The sequence below is a fragment of the Propithecus coquereli genome, unplaced genomic scaffold, assembly GCF_000956105.1.
Source record: "Propithecus coquereli isolate 6110/MARCELLA unplaced genomic scaffold, Pcoq_1.0 Scaffold111, whole genome shotgun sequence".
Classification (NCBI taxonomy): Eukaryota; Metazoa; Chordata; class Mammalia; order Primates; family Indriidae; genus Propithecus; species Propithecus coquereli.
In genome coordinates, this window is record NW_012135081.1 from 7,980,228 (window position 1) to 7,999,670 (window position 19,443).

Sequence of the window (19,443 nt, forward strand, 5' to 3'; positions counted from 1 at the left end):
TATACAGACTTACACATAATATACAGGTTGAGTATCCCTTATTCAAAATGCTTGGGACCAGAAGTATTTCAGATTTTGGAATATTTGCATTATACTTACCAGCTGAGCATTCCTAATCCAAAAATCCAAAATCCGAAATGCTCTCTTGAGCATGACCTTTAAGTGTCATATAGGTGCTCAAAAAGTTTTAGATTTTAGAGCATTTTGGATTTGAGATTTTCAGATTAGAGATGCTCGACCTGTAGGTATATGCATATGTGTGTGTGTGTGTGTGTGTTTGCGTGTATAAAATTACAAAAATGGAATTATCCTTTACATACTTTTTTTTACAATAGTATGTTTACACACTTTTAAAAAACACTTTTTTTTGCTTTACAGTATTTTGTGCACACCTTGTCATGTCATTACATATTCTTTTATAACAGCATCTATAATATTTTGTACTTTGAACCCAAAAGCAACATGTTATCATTATAAAACATTGAAATATCACGGATAAAATGTAGAAAGTGTAAGTTCCTGTCATTCTGCTCTCCAGTAATAGCCACCGGACAGTCACCATTAACAGTTCAGTGTATAGTGTTCCGTATCTCTTTTCTAAGGCTATTCTATCCATACGATTTTTAGAAAATGTAATCACATTATACACATTATTTTAATTTTTTAAATTAATGATCAATGTTGAACATGTCAATATATATAAACCAGGCTGGGTGTGGTGGCTCACACCTATAATCCTAGCACTCTGGGCAGCCAAGGTGGGAGGATCGCTTGAGCTTAGAAGTTTGAGATCAGCCTGAGCAAGAGTGAGACCCCTGTCTCTACTAAAAATAGAAAAATTAGCCAGGCGTGTTGGCACACACCTGTAGTCCCAGCTACTCAGGAGGCTGAGGCAGGAGGATCACTTGAGCCCACAAGTTTGAGGTTGCAGTGAGCTATGATGACATCAGTGCACTCTAGTTGGGGTGAGAGAATGAGACCCTGTCTCAAAAAAAAAAAAAGCATATATATGTATAAACCAACCTCACTCATTTTAATAGAGGCATGACCAACCTCTTCTTTTTTTTTTTTTTTTTGAGACAGAGTCTCACTCTGTTGCCCAGGCTAGAGTGAGTGCCATGGCGTCAGCCTAGCTCACAGCAACCTCAAACTCCTGGGCTCAAGCAATCCTACTGCCTCAGCCTCCCGAGTAGCTGGGACTACAGCAATGCACCACCATGCCCGGCTAATTTTTTCTATATATTTTTAGTTGTCCAGCCAATTTCTCTCTATTTTTAGTGGAGACGGGGGTCTCGCTCTTGCTCAGGCTGGTCTCGAACTCCTGAGCTCAAACGATCCGCCCACCTTGGCCCACCAGAGTGCTAGGATTACAGGCGTGAGCCACTGCACCTGGCCTCTAGTTTTTCTTTAATGCAAACTGCTGCAGTGAACATCCTTCTATATAAAACTTTACATACTCAAGCAAATGTCTTATAAAATGAATCCTAGCCCTGGAACTCTGGTACAGAATATGAACGGTGTGGACATTCAAATATTTAATAGAATTGTCTTCCAGAAAGGTTCTATGAGTATATAGTACTCCATTACAGAGAGCACTTTTCCAATTCTTTTCCTTTATGGATTCTGTTTGTTGGGCTTCAGAGTCTTTCACTACAGAGAGACCAAATAAATATTTCAGGTGGAATTTTCCATAATCCCGATTTAATTTTTTAAAAATATCTTCAAAATAGATAGTCTACCATTTCCCTCCTTTGCCAACAAAGTAATAAACTTCTCTTTCCTTCTCCTCAAAAAAAAAATGCATATCTTTAAAATAACATTTATCGGGAGAGGTGCGGTGGCTCATGCCTGTAATACCAGCACTTTAAGAGGCCGAGGCAGGAGGATTGCTTGAGGCCAGGAGTTTGAGATCAGCCTGAGCAACATGGCGAGACCCCATCTCTACAAAAATTAAAAAATTAGCCAGGTGTAGTGGTGTGTGCCTGTAGTCCCAGCTATTCGGGAGGCTGAGGCAGGACTTTTGCTTGAGCCCAGGAGTTTGAGGTTGCTGTGACCTAGGATGACCTAGACCTACACTGTAGCCTGGGTGACAGAATGAGACCCAGTCTTTAAAAAAAAAAAAAAAAAAAGATGGACTCTATAGTAAAACAACTTGACTAGTCCTGGTCTCTTCATACTGAATAGCAGGAAAACACAACTGAGAAATTTGTCACTTATGATAGAAAACAAACATGGACTCATCTAATCTTACCAGAGATTTTACCTTTAATGTCAGTAGATATCAAATATATTCTTTGTTAAGCTCCTTGAGTTGTAAGTATTTTGTGTCTTTAGCATTCTCATCCACAAACATAATTTACTGCATATTAACTGAATTAAACAAAGCACTTGTAGATCTGAATGATTTGCTTCACAGTTTCCCTTTAATGTAAGCTGGTTCTCTTCTTAAAGGGAGATCCATATTTCTGATTTCACATATTCCTTTCACAGAGAGAAAGCTTGTGTTGGTGTTTCCACAGCAGCACTCAGTGTGTGTACAGTGTTGCGTTTATACAGTAGGGGACCTGCTATATGTATGTTGCTAACTTTGCATCTTTCACGTAGTACAGCTTGAAGATCATTCCGTATCAGGGCATTGGGACCTAATGAGGAAAATTTTTTTAAACTTTGAAGTGTTTTTTTTTTTTTACCCTGAAGTATATCCTTAAGAGAGGTACTTTTTAATGTTAATGAATTTTTCTTCACTTTCCACGGCCTGTGGCCCTATTGTCATTTCTCGTTTGATTTCCCAGGGAGGTGTTTGGCGGGCAGGGGGTGCTAATCCATCCCACCAAGACTAAGATTCTCTCACACAGTCTCACTGTATGAGTCTGCTGCCACACGGACACAACTCCTGGTGTCAGTACTAAACTTTGCTTCTCTCGCTCTTGTTTCTCTTGTCCCTCCAATTTTCCATGTATTTGGGGGACTGAAGAACAAGGGCTCCTTTCTCAGGCGGATGGAAGCAGGCAGAGGTATTTCTTTTCCCTCACACTCTGTCTGTTGATGTCTGACATCTTTTGTTTTCATTCCAGGGGAAGCCATATGTCTTTGACCGTGTATTCCCCCCGAACACGACTCAGGAGCAAGTTTATCATGCATGTGCCATGCAGATTGTCAAAGGTAATGGATGTATTTTCAGAATGTATTTTCTCGGGCTCCCTATTCTCTACGCTACTTATCTCCACCACTGCTCCTTCCCCACCATCTCTTCCAGATGTCCTTGCTGGCTACAATGGCACCATCTTTGCTTATGGACAGACTTCCTCAGGGAAAACACATACCATGGAGGTGAGGGTTCTGATTCTGTAGGGGGTGAGGAGCCATGAGGGTTAATTGGAGATCAAAGAATCTCAGTGGGGGAGGATCCAGGAATCAAGGATTGCCTGATCTAGAAGCAGATGGGTACAGAGGATGAACTGAAGGGCAGCATTACAGGGGAAGTTCACTGGAAGCACTTCAACCTGCTGCAGTTTACCCTGATTTCCACTACTCCAGTTTTCTTGTTTTGATCTGGAAAAGCAGCAGCAATGCAAGTGCAAAGGGCTGCTCAGTCATCTCCTCCCTCTGCTGAGAGGTAGACATGACGAGCACCTCCTGCCTTTCTACGGCCTTCTTACCAATGCTAACCTTTGTATCCACCTGCGCATCTCTGAGCTATCTCATTCTGCCTGACCCTGGCTTCACTCTGGAATACCCTCAATCCCCAGGGAAAGCTGCACGACCCCCAGCTGATGGGAATCATTCCTCGAATTGCCAGAGACATCTTCAACCACATCTACTCGATGGATGAGAACCTCGAGTTCCACATCAAGGTGACAGGGAGTGGCAGCTGAGTGTTCCCAGAGGGGCCTTGGGGGAGATCTAGGATGAACCCATTGAAAACCTGGGGCTCCCCAGCTTGACCCCCGCCTCTTACCTCAGTTCTTCTTCGTCAGGATGTTCTCTCCTGCCACCGTTTGAGCAGGTCACGTTAGTTTGGGCTTCGTGTATCATATTTAAGACAGGCCCTTCTCACTTTACACTCTTTTCTCCCTAACCAGGTTTCTTACTTTGAGATTTACCTGGACAAAATTCGTGACCTTCTGGATGGTGAGTGTTTCACCTCGGTGGGTGAGAATGTGTGAGGAGGGTGAGGAAAAGGAAGCCCACATTGCTCTTAGGATTAGGTTCTACTTGGCAAGAGGTGCAGAAGGCACACAGGACCTGAGTCCTTTGGCTCTACTCACCAGGAATTTCCAAAAACTGAGAGGATCAGAAGATGAGCTTAGGGGCTCAGGCCTGCATATAAACAGTCCAAGAGGAGCCGGAGCCCTGAGAAGGAGGAGGAGGAACTGAGCTTTCAGCTCAGGCAGGGAGTTTAGTCTTCCTCCCTTTAGCACATAGAAGAAACCACCATCTGAGCGGACTGTGGGGTGCAGAGGGGGTGAGTGGAAGCACAGGTCTTGCTCACTCTGCATTCTCTTGATTTAGTGACCAAGACAAACCTGTCTGTGCACGAGGACAAGAACCGGGTGCCATTTGTCAAGGTGAGAGTGGGGCGGGGCACCTGTGAGGGCCAGTGTGTTGAGAGTGTGGGGGAGGGGGGAGGATAGGTCAGTGGCCTGGAAGTTGGGGGGTAGCCATCCTGGAGGAATGAGATGTGGCAAAAGACCAGGAAGAGTCTGGGAGCTTAGAAAAGACACTGCCTTGAAAGGTCATTTGGTCAATGTACAGGCAATTTAATTTGCAGATCAAAGTTTATGGGTCACTGTCCATTTGTCCCCTGCAGGGTTGTACTGAACGCTTTGTTTCCAGCCCAGAGGAGATTTTGGATGTGATTGATGAGGGGAAATCAAATCGTCATGTGGCTGTCACCAGTGAGTGGGCCTCTCGAGGGGCTCTTTTTTTTTTTCTCTTGCTCCACCCCCAGGGTAGAGTGCAGTGGCATCATTATAGCTCACTGCAACCTCCAACTCGTGGGCTCAAGTGATCCTCCTGCCTCAGCCTCCCAAGTAGCTGGGGCTACAGTTGCACACAATGCCTGGATAATTTTTCTATTTTTAGCAGAGACGGGGTCTCACTCTTGCTCGGGCTGGTCTTGAACTCCTAAGCTCAAGCAATCCTCCCGCTTCAACCCCAGAGGGCTAGGATTATAGGTGTGAGCCACCGTGCCCAACCTTGAGGGGCTCTTGAGTCTGGGGGTCCTCCTCTCTTCTGTGCCCTCTAGGGTAGAGAGACTTAGAAGTGAAGAAGGGAAGGCTGTACCCTCTAGAGGAGAGGAGCCCTGGTCTGTGTGCCCCTGCTGCCTGTGAGCTGTGGTGGCAGTGCTGGTCCTGGTGGGCACCTTCTCTCTCGGTGGGTGGGGTGGTCGTCACTGGGGCAGGGGCTGAGGACTGCAGTTCCGAAGGGCGGTACAGGTCCTGTTTCTCCCTCCCTCCTGCAGACATGAATGAACACAGCTCTCGGAGCCACAGCATATTCCTCATCAATATCAAGCAGGAGAATATGGAAACTGAGCAGAAGCTCAGTGGAAAGCTGTATCTGGTGGACCTGGCAGGGAGCGAGAAGGTTGGGGGTCCTGTGGGGATGGGGTGGGTGGAAGCCTTGTGGGGGGGATGCCTTTTCTTTTTTAATTAAAATTTTTTTATTGGGATATAATTCACATACCATGAAGTTCACCATTTTAAAGTGTGCAATTTGGTGGTTTTTAGTATGTTTACGAGGTTGTGCATCCATCGCCACTAATTCTAGAACATTTTCATCGCCCATTCATAGTCATTCCCCGTTCTCCCCTAGCCTCAGGTCCTGTCAACCAATAATCCACTTGCTGTCTCTGTGATTTGCCGATCCTGGGTGTTTCGTATCAATGGAATCGTGTAGTGTGTGCCGGGGGTGGGGCCGAGGGGGCCTTTGCTACGAGGGTTTGGAGTTTACGCCATCCTTTTCCCTGTTCCCTCGCCTCTCCTTGGACTGAACCCTGCTAAGTGGAAAAGTGGAGGTGACAGCCCTCTCCCTTTGCCACTGCTCATGACACATCCATCCCTTAATGCCCTGGTAGGTCAGCAAGACTGGAGCAGAGGGAGCCGTGCTGGATGAGGCAAAGAATATCAACAAGTCACTGTCAGCCCTGGGGAACGTGATCTCCGCGCTGGCTGAAGGCACCGTGAGTGTTCCCTGGGTGACCCTCGTGTCCTGCCCATCTCCTCCCCCACCTCCTTCTAATGCCCCATCTAGTCATGCCTCAATTCATGGGGTACTCGATCCCCAGTCAGAACCTCCATGCTTTCTGATTCTCTGTTGAATTTATTTTTCTAATTCATGGTCTCGCTCCTCCCCCAGAAAAGCTATGTTCCATACCGTGACAGCAAAATGACCCGGATTCTCCAGGACTCTCTGGGAGGAAACTGCAGGACAACTATGTTCATCTGCTGCTCACCGTCCAGTTACAACGATGCAGAGACCAAGTCCACCCTGATGTTTGGGCAGCGGTCAGTGGCGGGGTCTCCAGAGGAATCCTTGACACCCAGCTTCTCGCTGCAGCCCCCATGGTTCTCTCTGCTCAGTGTCACCCAGGTGTAATGTAGGTCTCATCTCTGTTCCTCTTCTCCTCTCCCAGGGCAAAGACCATTAAGAACACAGCGTCAGTGAATCTGGAGTTGACTGCCGAGCAGTGGAAGAAGAAATATGAGAAGGAGAAGGAGAAGACGAAGGCCCAGAAGGAGACGATTGCAAAGCTGGAGGCTGAGCTGAGCCGGTGGCGTAATGGTTAGAGAGGTGTCCTGTGGGAGTGAGAGGCGGTGGGAGGAGGAGGAGGTTTGGGAGCCAGCCCCATCTGGCCAATCTCCAAGAAGGAGGGCAGTGTTTCTGGAAGGGTGCAGTAGAGCAATCATGGGGGAGGAGAGAGGGGGATGACTACCTACTGCTCCAGCCCTCAGAAGGTGGAAGGTCCACTTGGCAAGAGAGAACAGGGCCTGGAGATCTCAGCATTGAAGAGCAGGAAAAATTTGTGGGTGCAACTTACTGTTCTCCCATCTCTCACCATTTTTTGCCCCTTCGCCAGGAGAGAATGTGCCTGAGACAGAGCGCTTGGCTGGGGAGGATGCAGGCTTGGGAGCCGAGCTCTGTGAGGAGACCCCTGTCAATGACAACTCGTCCATTGTGGTGCGCATCGCGCCGGAGGAGCGGCAGAAATATGAGGAAGAGATCCGCCGCCTCTACAAGCAGCTTGACGACAAGGTGAGGGCAGCCACTAGGATAAGAGGCGAGGGATTGAAAGAAATAGCTTATACACCCTTTTTCTGATTTTAAAGGGAACAAATGCTCATTATTGAAAATATGGAAAAATAAATAAAAATATATAGAAGAAAATTAAAATCATGCACCATTCAGAGATAACACTGCTAACATTTTGCTTTTCTCTGTGCATATATCATGCAATTGAGATATACTGTATATGTAATTTTGCAACTGATTTTTTTCATTCAGCATTCTATTGTGAACAGTTCCCTACTTCATTAACAATTCTTCATACAGTATTTTTGAATGGCTACCTAAGAATCTAGTTGTCAAAATGTATTAAACCATCCCTTATTATAGGGCTTCTAGTTTTTCTGTTTTTTTACTTATTTTTATAACAAACAATTCTGAAACGATTTTCTTTGCCTCTTGTGCATAAGATTTTTCTTTCGAATGATTCGATTTGAATGGCTTACTAGCGTGGGGTTCTAGGTTTAAAACATTTTAAACCTAGAATTTAAACGAACATTTAAAGCATTTTGCTGTGTATTGTCAAGGTCATGCCACCTTCTAGAAAGAAAGGAATTTAAAGATGAGGGCAGGAGTTGAGGAAAGAAGCTGAGGAAAAGACCTTTGAGGATGTGGGGTTTCTAACTCAAACTCTCTGGGCTTTCGTCAGGATCCTCCCTCTACCCCCAAACCCTTCATCCGTGTCTCCCCTTGCCTCCCACAGGATGATGAGATCAACCAGCAGAGCCAGCTCATAGAGAAGCTCAAGCAGCAGATGCTGGACCAGGAGGAGGTGAGGAGGGAGGGCAGGGCGTGAGGGGAAAGGCACAGAAAAGACCTTTTGAAAATCAGATGGAAGCAGGGCATTCTGCTTAGGGGCTCGTCACTCCCCCAAACCACAGAAGCCTGGGAACTTCACGGGGGCTTTTCTTAGAGCACAGATTTTGGAGTCTGGGTGCGTCTTCATTCTGTCGCCGTATTTCTCTGAAGCCTAAAGCCCACTTCCTCTTGACTCTGCTTTGGCGGAGGGCTCAGCTTCCCTGGGCTCAGGGGCAGGAGGAGTGATCACTGGCAGAGAGCTCCCTCACAAGCCCCTCCTCTCCCTTGAAGCTCCTGGTGTCCACCCGAGGAGACAACGAGAAGGTCCAGCGGGAGCTGAGCCACCTGCAGTCGGAGAACGACGCCGCTAAGGATGAGGTGAAGGAAGTGCTGCAGGCCCTGGAGGAGCTGGCGGTGAACTACGACCAGAAATCCCAGGAGGTGGAGGAAAAGAGCCAGCAGAATCAGCTTCTGGTGGATGAGCTGTCTCAGAAGGTGGTAAGTGGTGTGCGAGTGCAAGAGCTCCCTGGCCTCAGAACATCCTCCATGTCCAAGGGGACCTCTGCTTCCTTCCAGGGCTATACATGTTTGCACCTCTGCACTGCTGCTCAGTATGTCATGAGACCCTGTCCCACCCTGTCACTGCTGTCTGCCCTCCTGACCCCTCTCTCTTCCAGACCCTTCTGCAGGGCCTGTATTCTCTTTATAGCAGCCCTCAGGGTCACACATGAAGTGAGAGGCCTCTGCCTGGGCTGGGGAGGAGAGCAAGAGGATGGCAATGGGAATAACCTGAGGGGCTGTCCCTAGGCCACCATGCTATCCCTGGAGTCCGAGTTGCAGCGGCTACAGGAGGTCAGTGGCCACCAGCGAAAACGAATTGCTGAGGTGCTGAATGGGCTGATGAAGGACCTGAGCGAGTTCAGTGTCATCGTGGGCAACGGGGAGATTAAGCTGGTGAGTGGGGAGAGACAGCAGTCTTGTTTAGGCCACTCTCATCTGGACACTGGTGGGAGATGCAAGGTGGGACAATTCAGGCCCTCGGGGACACTAATAAAGGCAGGCCAAAGAGCCCAGAAACAGGCCTTCAAACTAGACACAGGAAGACAAGTAGAGGCTTGCGAAGACTCCGCTGAAGAGACACATTCTAACTGAATAAGGAAGCAATCCACACATGCTTGTAGCAGGAGTTAGAGTGGGGACTCAGAGTTAAGAATGACATGTGCAAATCTGTGGAAGTGGGAGTGAGCTGGGTGATGAAGCAGATCAGTTTGATTACAAAAGAAAATCATATTGTTTTATAAGGTTAATGTACAAGAGAGGGACTGTCGGAGTTAGATTTTTAAATGCAGACAAGAGGGCCTTAATGTGAAATGCCAGGGGATAGCCACTAAAGGTTGTTCAGAAAAATACCTGCCCCACTTTAGTCCCTGTGTATGTGGGTGTGTATAGAGGTAGGCAGAAGGTGGAAGGGATGGATAAAGGCTTCCTCACAGCCAAGAAGCATCTCTTCCTCCTTTGCCCACCTTCAGCCGGTAGAGATCAGTGGGGCCATCGAGGAGGAGTTCACTGTGGCCCGGCTCTACATCAGCAAAATCAAATCGGAAGTCAAGTCTGTGGTCAAGCGGTGCCGGCAGCTGGAGAACCTCCAGGTGGAATGTCATCGCAAGATGGAAGTGACTGGGCGGGAGCTCTCATCCTGCCAGCTCCTCATCTCCCAGGTGAGTGCCTGAGGTTGAGAGCCTTTGGGTGCTGTGGGAGAAAGAAGGCTGCTCTGGGCTTATGGATGAAACTTCTAACACCCACCTTTATGTCAGAGTCCTGGGGTCAACTGAAATCATGGACAGAAGAGTTGGGGTGGTAGCGGGTGGGGGATCCAGGCCAAAGAAGTGAAGGCTTGGGGGATGCTGCCCTCTGAGCTGATGCGGTCTAAAGCAAGAGCCTCCAGAGGAGTGGCCCCTGACACTGCATCCTTGTGGGAAGCATAGCTGGAGGGAGGGTTTGGGAGGAGAGCTGGAGTTTATGGAGGTCTACGCTGCCTGGAGCTGTGGACTTTGCTTCATCCACCTTCTTCCTCTCACCAACTATCTCCCACCAGCATGAGGCCAAGATCCGCTCGCTAACGGAATACATGCAGAGTGTGGAGCTAAAGAAGCGGCACCTGGAAGAGTCCTATGACTCCCTGAGTGATGAGCTGGCCAAGCTCCAGGCCCAGGGTGAGGCCTCCTTATACCTCCATCCCATTCATCCTGGGATCTGAGATCCAAGAGGGGACAGGGTAGAAAAGTCACAAATGTCAAATCACCCGACAGCCACTCACCCAAAGCATTAACCTGAAATCATGAACACCAGTTCACATGCTATCCAACCAAGCTCTTGCATGTCACTCATTTTTCATGAACCATACACCCTCTGTTGTTCTCTGTCCCTGCTATATCAAATTGAATTGTCCTAACCCAGAAGAACATCCCTGTGGGCCCCTCCTCTGCCCTGCCTGGAGCTCTGGTCACAACATAAAGTTCTTTCTGGAAGAGATAGGTTTGATGTAAGCTGTCTTCCCCTCTTTCCCTCAGAAACTGTGCATGAAGTGGCCCTGAAGGACAAGGAGCCAGACACACAGGATGCAGATGAAGTGAAGGCAAGTGGGGAAGGTGTGGGGGACAACATGGGCCTGACGGGGCAAGGGCTGGGCTGGCACTCGCAGAGCTCCTGTCTGGGAGTCTGGCTTTGAGCTTGGGGTGGGGTTGTTCACAGAAGGCCCTGGAGCTGCAGATGGAGAATCACCGGGAGGCCCATCACCGGCAGCTGGCCCGGCTCCGGGACGAGATCAATGAGAAGCAGAAGACCATTGACGAGCTCAAAGAGTAAGGGCGGCTTCAGTCTCCACCAGCCCTCTCACCTTGCTGTGCCCACCCCCATGTTCCTTCTGGGTCTGATTCTTTAACTTCGTGTGTCATGCCCTCAACAATGCCACAACTTGCAGCCCAGCTTCAGGAGATACAAGGAATAAGGACTGGTTTCTATCCTAGAGGCCCTTATGATTAGGGAGCTTGGGGTTCCTTGCTCTTCATGGAAACAGTGGCCTGAGTCTGGCCCTGGTGTCTGAAGGTGGACACATCAATTCTAACTGGACTCACTCGTACAGAAGAGGGAAAATGTCTGAGGAGCTTGTCTTCTCCGCCAACCCCCCCAAAACCATTAAGATCTTTTTTCTCTCTCTCCGATACCTCCTGACCCTCTGTAGCCTGAATCAGAAGCTCCAGTTAGAGCTGGAGAAGCTCCAGGCTGACTACGAGAAGCTGAAGAACGAAGAACACGAGAAGAGTACCAAACTGCAGGAGCTGACGTGAGTGACTGGTTTGCCTGCAAGCCACAGCCACGTAGGCTCAGAACTGCTACTTGGACCCGCTTGCAGAGGCGGGACGCACACGTAGTGGTGATATGATGACCCATAGGAGGCGAATATGATGGGGTGGGGCAGGGGAAAAACAGAGAAGATCAGCAAGACCACTGCTGACTGTTAGCCAACACGGAAAGACCTTTGCGATGTTCTATTAAATGTAGAAAGCAGGTTACAAAAGAGTTAGAATGGTGTGATCCCATAAAAATGCATGCATAGATAGACATATATATGCATAGAAAAAATAGTCTGGAAAGATACCAGAAGAGTAGTGGTGGTTTGATATGTAAATAGTAGAATCATAGCTTTTTATAAAAACTCGCTTTATGTCTTTTTAAAATTCTTTTCTAATTCTTGCGCAGTAAACATGAGTAACTTGTGTAATATATAATAATAAAATAGGGATAAAAGAAATGGAGGAAGAAGGGGGAGGAAGGAGAGTCCTGAAGGATTCTTCTGTTTCCCATGCTCTCCTGATTTCTCTTGCTGCAGATTTCTGTACGAGCGACATGAGCAGTCCAAGCAGGACCTCAAGGGTCTGGAGGAGACAGTTGTGAGTGGTTTCCTTCTGTGCCAAGTTAACAGGGTTGGGAGGGCTTCATTTCTTCCTGCTGATTTCTTCCTAACCCTTTTCCTCCTGCCCTTCTGCAGTCAGTCTGTGACATAATCAGGACACATTTTTTTCGTAAAGGATGAGTGACTCACTTGGGTATAGAAACTGAAGGTTCTAATAATTTTGAATAGAGAAGATTGAGCTGGTACCTGGCCATCCCCAATTTTTCATCATTCTTTCTAGGCCCGGGAACTCCAGACCCTCCACAACCTTCGCAAGCTGTTCGTTCAAGACGTCACGACTCGAGTCAAGAAAGTGAGTGCCATTCTCAGGGTCTTACCAGCCCCAAATTCTCCTCCCATCTTCAGGTTTCTCCAGCCCCTGGTGCCCCCAGTGAGGCTGGCTTGGCCTGGTCTGGGTGGGACCTGTTTGGCCTTGGGACAGCCACATCTTTCCCTCCATCTCTAATCAGAGTGCAGAAATGGAGCCCGAGGACAGTGGGGGGATTCACTCCCAAAAGCAGAAGATTTCCTTTCTTGAGAACAACCTGGAACAGCTTACAAAGGTTCACAAACAGGTAAGAGTCTGGAAAAGGGGTGAAGAGAACTTTTGAGGCTAGGTACCTAGGATACCCCAATTCTCAGCGGCCCCTTGGATTCAGGAAAATCTAGTTGCATGTTTTCCTTACTGTTCTCTTCTACTTTCCCTACTAATCCTTTCTTTATACAATATTTGGTCCCACTTTTACCTTGGTCTTTGTTTTATGTCTGTTTTCCCTTCTCAAAGTTCCTAACCCACTTCAAAGTGGAATTCCCCAGGCCTACCTTGGAGGGAGGGTTTGACACCGACAAAGGCGTGGGGCTGTATCTATACAGGAGGAAGACTGGTCAGACTTTAGCCAGAGATGCAAGGTGGGGAGACAATAAGAAGCAAGGGCATTGGGCTTTCTCTCTTGGAGAGAACTGCATATGCCTAGGCCTGGGGCAAGCATGCAGGACATTCAATGATGTCCTCAAGGTGGCCCAACCAGCCTCTTGTTGGGGCCAGTGCAAACTCCTGTGTATTAAGTTGCTGCCTCTCTGTCTGTCCCCCTCCTTGCTGCTGCGGTTCCTTAGGTGGATGACTGGGTTTCAAAGGTATGGGGTGGGGATGTAGAAGGGCAGTCCAAAGGAGTCAGGACAGGAAATGTTTGGTGTGCACAGAGCAGGAACACTCTCACTAGCACCAAATAGCTGAGCCTTGAAGACAGGCTCAACAGTCTGTCAACTGGCCCATAATTGATTCATAATAGAAACCCTAACCTATACTTCATTCCTTTCCTTTCAAATCCACCTTAAAATTCCATTTAAACTCATATTCTCACTAGCCTAGAACTTAAACTTCTTTTCCCCACAGTGCAATGCCCAGCCTATGTAGTAAATACTCAAAACATCTTTCTTTTTTTTCTTTTGTAATGAATCCCAAACCTATGGCTTAGTGATAATCTGCATGGTTCATTTATTTTATTTGGGTCTGCAGAGGGCTTTATTACTGTCTTTTTTTCTTTTGTTTATTGTGAAACAGAGTAACAACATTACAGAGAAGTTGAAAGACAGCTAGGACACATTTGTAATCGATTCTGCCATTCTATTTCCATCCCTGTGTGTCCACCTTCCCTCTCTGTCCAAATGCATATTACATTGTTTTTTAAAAAAAAACAGCCACTACTACATGCTGTTTCCTTTTCCCTCGCTGAAGCCTCTCTGCCTCTGTTCTAAGTCCCAAAGACCAAAAACTATTCACCTATAGGATAAACAGAGGACTCACTACAATTTCCTACCTCAGCAGACACAAGACTGGAAAGGAAAAGGAGAGAGATAGAAACTCTTCTCAGTTAACAGAATCTTAATAGCCAGGGCTACAGCCCTGTTACCAGTTAAGCTAAACAACTGTCTTAGCGAAACATTGCTTATCACCCACAAATTGTCCAAAGGAAAGCTGCACAGAAGGGCTCCAGCTCTGCCCCCTACCCCCAGCATTCCCTGCTGTGCCGATTGACCCGCTGTCTTCCAAGGCCCTGCTCCTTTTGCAATCTGTGCTGCTCCCAGTCCTTGTGCAGATCCCTGTAAAAGGATCAGGAAGTCTTTTCTGGCTGCAAGGTGGTTGCTGCCACACTCTAGCTTAATTTAAATGTGGGAGGGACAGCCCAGGAAGTCCTTGAATGTGAAGGTAATGAGCACAAATGTTTGTGAGACCTCAAACATTTTCTTTCCTTCCTATGGGGCGCTGTGTGTCTGTGTATGTGTGTGGGGGCACCTGAATTCCAGCTTCTGCTCCCGCCCTGCACTGTGCCTGACCTGCGATGCCACGTCCACCCTCCACACTGCTACTGTGCTTTCCTGCCCCGCCCTCCTGTGCATGCCCACAGAGCCCCTTCTGGGAAAGGGGTGCCTCATCCCCATGGTCACACCCTGGGGCTGTTGGTCTGGCACAAGCTGGGAGGCGTGGGGGAGGGCAATGTCTAGGCCAGACGGAGACTGGGACAGGACACTGTCACAAGAGTTCTGGGCTACAGTGGAGACGGCAGGTTTTGCTGCCTGGAAAAAATTATGTAACTTTTTAATGCCTGACCACCTTTTGCTCAGGGAGAAGGAAAGAACTGGACAGAAGAGCATATTACATAAAGGGAATGAGGCCTTTTGAGGAAACAACATGATCTCCTCTTCTCTGACTTGATTTTTCTCTGTTCTCTCTCCTCACTGCTTTCTGCTGCACTCCACCGGGTGACTATCTTTGGTCACTTGCCTTTCTTTCGGCTTCTTCCCCCGGCTCACCCCATAGCTGGTACGTGACAATGCAGATCTGCGTTGTGAGCTTCCTAAATTGGAAAAACGACTTAGGGCTACGGCTGAGAGAGTTAAGGCCCTGGAGGGTGCACTGAAGGAGGCCAAGGAGGGAGCCATGAAGGACAAGCGCCGCTACCAGCAGGAGGTGGACCGCATCAAGGAGGCTGTTCGCTACAAGAGCTCGGGCAAGCGGGGCCACTCTGCCCAGATTGGTGAGTGGACGTCAGTAGGCAGGTGGGATGACCTCCAGGAGCAAATTCAGCGAGTTCCCAGGTGCCAAGCAACTAGATTATTGCCTCTTACCCTTCCCCAGCCTCATTTCCACCCACAAAAAAGTTAAAAAATGACTGTTTTACAGGCGATTCAGTTCAACCCCAGCTACATGACCTCAGGGGCCACGGCAAGTGCAGGTTCCTCACAGTCGTTTCTCTTCTTTCCCACAGCCAAACCTGTGCGGCCTGGCCACTACCCTGCGTCTTCACCCACCAACCCCTATGGCACGCGGAGCCCTGAGTGCATCAGTTACACCAACAGCCTCTTCCAGAACTATCAGAATTTGTACCTGCAGCCCACACCTAGCTCCACCTCAGATATGTAGTGAGTGACCACACGTTGGCTGGGTCCCCAACTCAAGGCTTGCTGGACCCTAGAAGGCATAGGGCTGCTCCTATGCCTGAGCGTGCTCCTATGGCTGAGGCTTAATTATTTTCTTAGGTAGCTTCATTTCTGACCCTTTCTCAACTTTGTGCCTATGCTTAGAAGGTGGGCACCTGCCCTCCCAGCCTGCAGCCATGTTTGTTGTCCTTTGCTCTCTGGGGATGGGGAGGGGCATATGGGACCATCACCGAGGGTGAGTATGGATCAGTGGTCCTCAGAACAGTGAGGGTGGGTGCCAGAGGCTACATCTCTCCTCTGCCCCCTCCAGCTTTTCTAACTCCTGTACCAGCAGTGGAGCCACATCTTCTGGAGGCCCCTTGGCTTCCTACCAGAAGGCCAACATGGACAATGGTGAGTGGCAAAGATGGGTAATCCAGCCTTTGGGATCCCCAGGGCAAGTTGAGGCATAAGAAAAGTAAGTGACCCTACTTTACAAAAACTACTAACTGAGCCTTTCTAGGGTGCCCAGGCTTCAAATAAAAAGATACATGTATAGGCCAGGACTGATGATAGGAGAAGGAAAAAAAAAAAGAAAAAAGATACATATAGCCTAGCATGGTGGTGTGCACCTGTAGTCCCAGCTACCCAGGAGGCAGAGACAGGAGGACTGCTTGGGCCCAGGAGTTTGAGGCTGCAGTGAGCTATGGCAGAACATCCGTGAATAGCACTGCACTCCAGCCTGGGTAACATAACAATACCCTGTGTCTTAAAGAAAAAGAGAAAGAGAGAGAGAGAGGGGCCGGGTACTGTGGCTTATGTCTACAATCCTAGCACTTTGGGAGACTGAGGTAGGAGGATAGCTTGAGGCCAGGAGTTCAAGACCAGTCTGGGCAACATAGTGGAACCCTATCTCATCTCTAAAAAAAAAAAAAAAAAAAATTAGCTTGGCATGGTGGTGATCACCTGTAGTCTCACCTATTCAGGAGGCCAAGGCAGGGGGATCATTCGAGCCCAATAGTTCAAGACTACAGTGAGCTATGATCAAGCCACTGCACTCTAGCCTGGGTGACAGGGTTGTATAAAAAAAAAAAAAAAGTGACTCTGTACCTACAAAGCAAGCATTGCTATCCATTCCTTTAGGTCTCAGACTCTCTTAAAATGGATTCCTCCTATTACACGCCTATCCCCACCCTTAGTTCCTGTCCCCTTTTCCTTTCCTTAGTGAGGGGTCATGGAGGCTTTTTCTCAAACAAAACAATGATGCAGTTGGGGTAGCTGAGGGTAACATTCCACAGTTTACCATTTTCTCTAAGGGATTAGGATGGGACGGGGTTTGGGGAGACTGTTTCTAATGCCAAGTGTCCTTTTTTCTTCTTTAAATCCTGTATTCTCAATGATGATCTCTTCAGGAAATGCCACAGATATCAATGACAATAGGTAAACCAGTCCCCAGGACCCCTGGGTTCTCTGGGTGGGACCAGAAGAAATGATTTAATGTCCCTTGAGCCCTACTTAGAGGTTCCTTGAGCCCTTGGGGGAGGAAGGAGGAAACGAGAATCATTCTTGCCATCACTATGTTGTCCAGGGGATCCAGTCATCCCCCTGCCTCAGTGCAGGACACCGTCCCCTCCTCCAGTCCCATCTGTGGCTTCTCCCCATTCCAGTTATTGGGTCTGGGGGAAAATATCACAGACATCTGATGACCCAGGTTTCTCTCCTACCTTTGCAAACTTTGTGACCTTGGGCAAGTCACTTACATGCCTTTGGCCTTGAGTTTCCCTGTAAGCTTGTAAGGTAAATAGTCCCTGCCCTCTATCATCTCACAGAAATGCTGTCAGAGCACAGTGACCATGGCAGGAATCTTTCATTTATATGTAGCTGATCCTGGTGGGTCTCTTCCTGCAGGAGTGACCTACCATGCGGCTACGAGGCTGAGGACCAGGCCAAGCTTTTCCCTCTCCACCAAGAGACAGCAGCCAGCTAATCTCCCACACCAACTGCTGCATACCTGCACTTTCAGGTAGCTTCAGGCCGCCTCCTCGGACCAGCCTCAGGTTGCCTCCTTTCTTGTCCACAGCCTCTTTGGTTCTCCTGCTTCTTTTTTTTTTTACCATCTCAAAATTTTTACTATATAATTACCCCTCATCTCCTACTTTCCCCTGCTGGGGGCTAATTCTGTGCCACCCCATGTGATCTGGACGCTGACCTCTTAGGCTTTCCCTCTTTCCCTTTCCCATAGTAGTTACCACAGTACTGCCTTTCTGCCACTAGGGGTCACTGCCATGCGTCCAAAGAAGTGAGCTCGGCTGCTGTAGATCTAGAGCCACGCGCAGGTCACAGACCATAGATTTTGGGAGAACCTGGGAGAGTGTCTCAACCCTCCTGCCACCTCCATCCTCAAATAATTTTGGATGGATAGGTATTTTCTGAACTAAGACATCTCCAGTAAAGGCGATGTTTGATTTATTCCTACACCTGCGTCCTATCCTCATATCTGTATATGCCACCAGTAAGCTGTAGTGAATGCCCAGTGAAGTCTAACTTTTTGTCCCTCTAGCTGAAGTGTCAGCACTCCCCTCTCATCTTGCTCAGTGGAGGTGGAAAAGTCTCCCGTTTTCCTCCTCTGTGCCCAGGTCCTCTCCTCTAGCAGCACGGGCACTGTCTTGATTCTTGTGTGTCACCAGGCTTCTTGGCAGGGCTGCTTTAGGGCCCAGAACTGGGCACTGCGATCCTGTTTTACTGTCCACTTTGGATCCTTGGAGAACTAGAAACAAGAGAACATGGCCAGTCTCTTACTGGGCTGCATCCAAGCCGAGCCTTCTCCAGGGGTTTCCCAGGACAGCAGGCCAGGCACGCACAGGCAGCAAAGCCTGAGAAGCAGAGAACAGGAATGCGGAAGAGGAGTCAGGGAAGGGCTGGGGTGGAGGACCAGGGGTTGGGGCTGTCTGGTTGTTGGTATTAAAGGAACAGGACTGTAAACCAAAGTGTGTGCAGATGCCGCCTGTTCCTGTTCAGAGGCTGAGCTGCAAGCTGGTTCCTCACACCCTCTTTCTCTTTCTTTCCCAGTTTCTAAGATGGCCTGAGGCCTCTTCTTTCAGCATGCTGCAAACCTGTGGTCTCTGATACTAACTCCCTCCCCAACCCCTGTTGTTCGACTGTACTACGTTTGATGTCTTCTCTTACTCACTCTGTATCTCTTTGTACTCTGTATCTATATATGAAAAGCTGCTGCTATGTCTCTTCTCTCTGTCTCACTCTAAGTATCTGATGATGTATTTAGCAATTTCTAAGATAGGCCGCCCTCCTCGTTTGGAGCAACAGGGAGGAGGGTGAATGTTTCTTCCTCTCTCATATATTCGTGTCTCACACTGAGTGGTATTAGTCACTGAGTAGAGGTCACAGAGATGACAAAAGGAAAAACAGGAGCTAGAGGGCTGTGATCCTTCACACATACACAGACACACACACACGCACACACACAAAGCCTTAAGCAGAAGAATGTCTTAGCATCATAAGACAGAAATAGACTCTTCTTCCCTCCTCTTTCACATAGAGCACAGGGGATGGTAAGATGGAAGGGCTGCTAAATTAGACATAGAATTCTCTTCATACACCCCTCACCCGAATCCAGGGATTCCAGGTGTTTACCTCTGCCCTACGAAGTCTACCTTCTGCCTCCTTCTTCCTATTTTCCCCTGGACTGAGAACATGGCTTGTTCAAGGGACCATTTCCCTTTCTCTTCAAAGCTCCTTTTGATATTCTCTACCCTAGAGTTCATGACCAGAGTTGATTAACAATATTTTGAAAAACTGAGGAGGCAGACCCCTGCCAACAGTCTTTCAAATGGCTGCTCATCTGTCCATGGTGATAGTTACAGGCAAGTGTAGTCAAAAGTGATTGATTTCTTGGGTTTGGGGGTAAACAGGCTGGGGAATTCCTAAGTATATTTTGTCACAGTACCCTCAGGTTGAAGTGACGAGCTGGA

The 19,443-nt window shown here is 48.2% G+C and overlaps 1 protein-coding gene across 3 annotated transcripts in view; it reads left to right on the plus strand.

The window, feature by feature from the left end:
* The window catches only part of KIF5A (kinesin family member 5A), a 28,636-nt gene extending 9,696 nt beyond the window's left edge, over nt 1–18,940 (plus strand). Inside the window, exons 2-29 of one of the 3 annotated variants that reach the window (XM_012651818.1) lie at nt 3,075–3,162; nt 3,257–3,330; nt 3,750–3,854; nt 4,083–4,131; nt 4,513–4,568; nt 4,811–4,898; nt 5,465–5,589; nt 6,080–6,184; nt 6,361–6,509; nt 6,638–6,786; nt 7,082–7,257; nt 7,991–8,059; nt 8,377–8,583; nt 8,893–9,039; nt 9,615–9,803; nt 10,181–10,298; nt 10,656–10,720; nt 10,837–10,946; nt 11,327–11,428; nt 11,975–12,035; nt 12,279–12,350; nt 12,508–12,612; nt 14,856–15,072; nt 15,304–15,457; nt 15,786–15,868; nt 16,867–16,894; nt 17,363–17,477; nt 18,524–18,691. In XM_012651818.1, the coding sequence (XP_012507272.1) occupies nt 3,075–3,162; nt 3,257–3,330; nt 3,750–3,854; nt 4,083–4,131; nt 4,513–4,568; nt 4,811–4,898; nt 5,465–5,589; nt 6,080–6,184; nt 6,361–6,509; nt 6,638–6,786; nt 7,082–7,257; nt 7,991–8,059; nt 8,377–8,583; nt 8,893–9,039; nt 9,615–9,803; nt 10,181–10,298; nt 10,656–10,720; nt 10,837–10,946; nt 11,327–11,428; nt 11,975–12,035; nt 12,279–12,350; nt 12,508–12,612; nt 14,856–15,072; nt 15,304–15,457; nt 15,786–15,868; nt 16,867–16,894; nt 17,363–17,441 (2,970 nt within the window). In that variant the 3' untranslated portion in view covers nt 17,442–17,477; nt 18,524–18,691. Of the gene's footprint in view, nt 1–3,074; nt 3,163–3,256; nt 3,331–3,749; nt 3,855–4,082; nt 4,132–4,512; nt 4,569–4,810; nt 4,899–5,464; nt 5,590–6,079; nt 6,185–6,360; nt 6,510–6,637; nt 6,787–7,081; nt 7,258–7,990; nt 8,060–8,376; nt 8,584–8,892; nt 9,040–9,614; nt 9,804–10,180; nt 10,299–10,655; nt 10,721–10,836; nt 10,947–11,326; nt 11,429–11,974; nt 12,036–12,278; nt 12,351–12,507; nt 12,613–14,855; nt 15,073–15,303; nt 15,458–15,785; nt 15,869–16,866; nt 16,895–17,362; nt 17,478–18,523 lie in introns of those variants that run through there. The other 2 variants (XM_012651833.1, XM_012651824.1) reach the window with 2 other exon arrangements.
* Nucleotides 18,941–19,443: the final 503 nt, after the last annotated feature.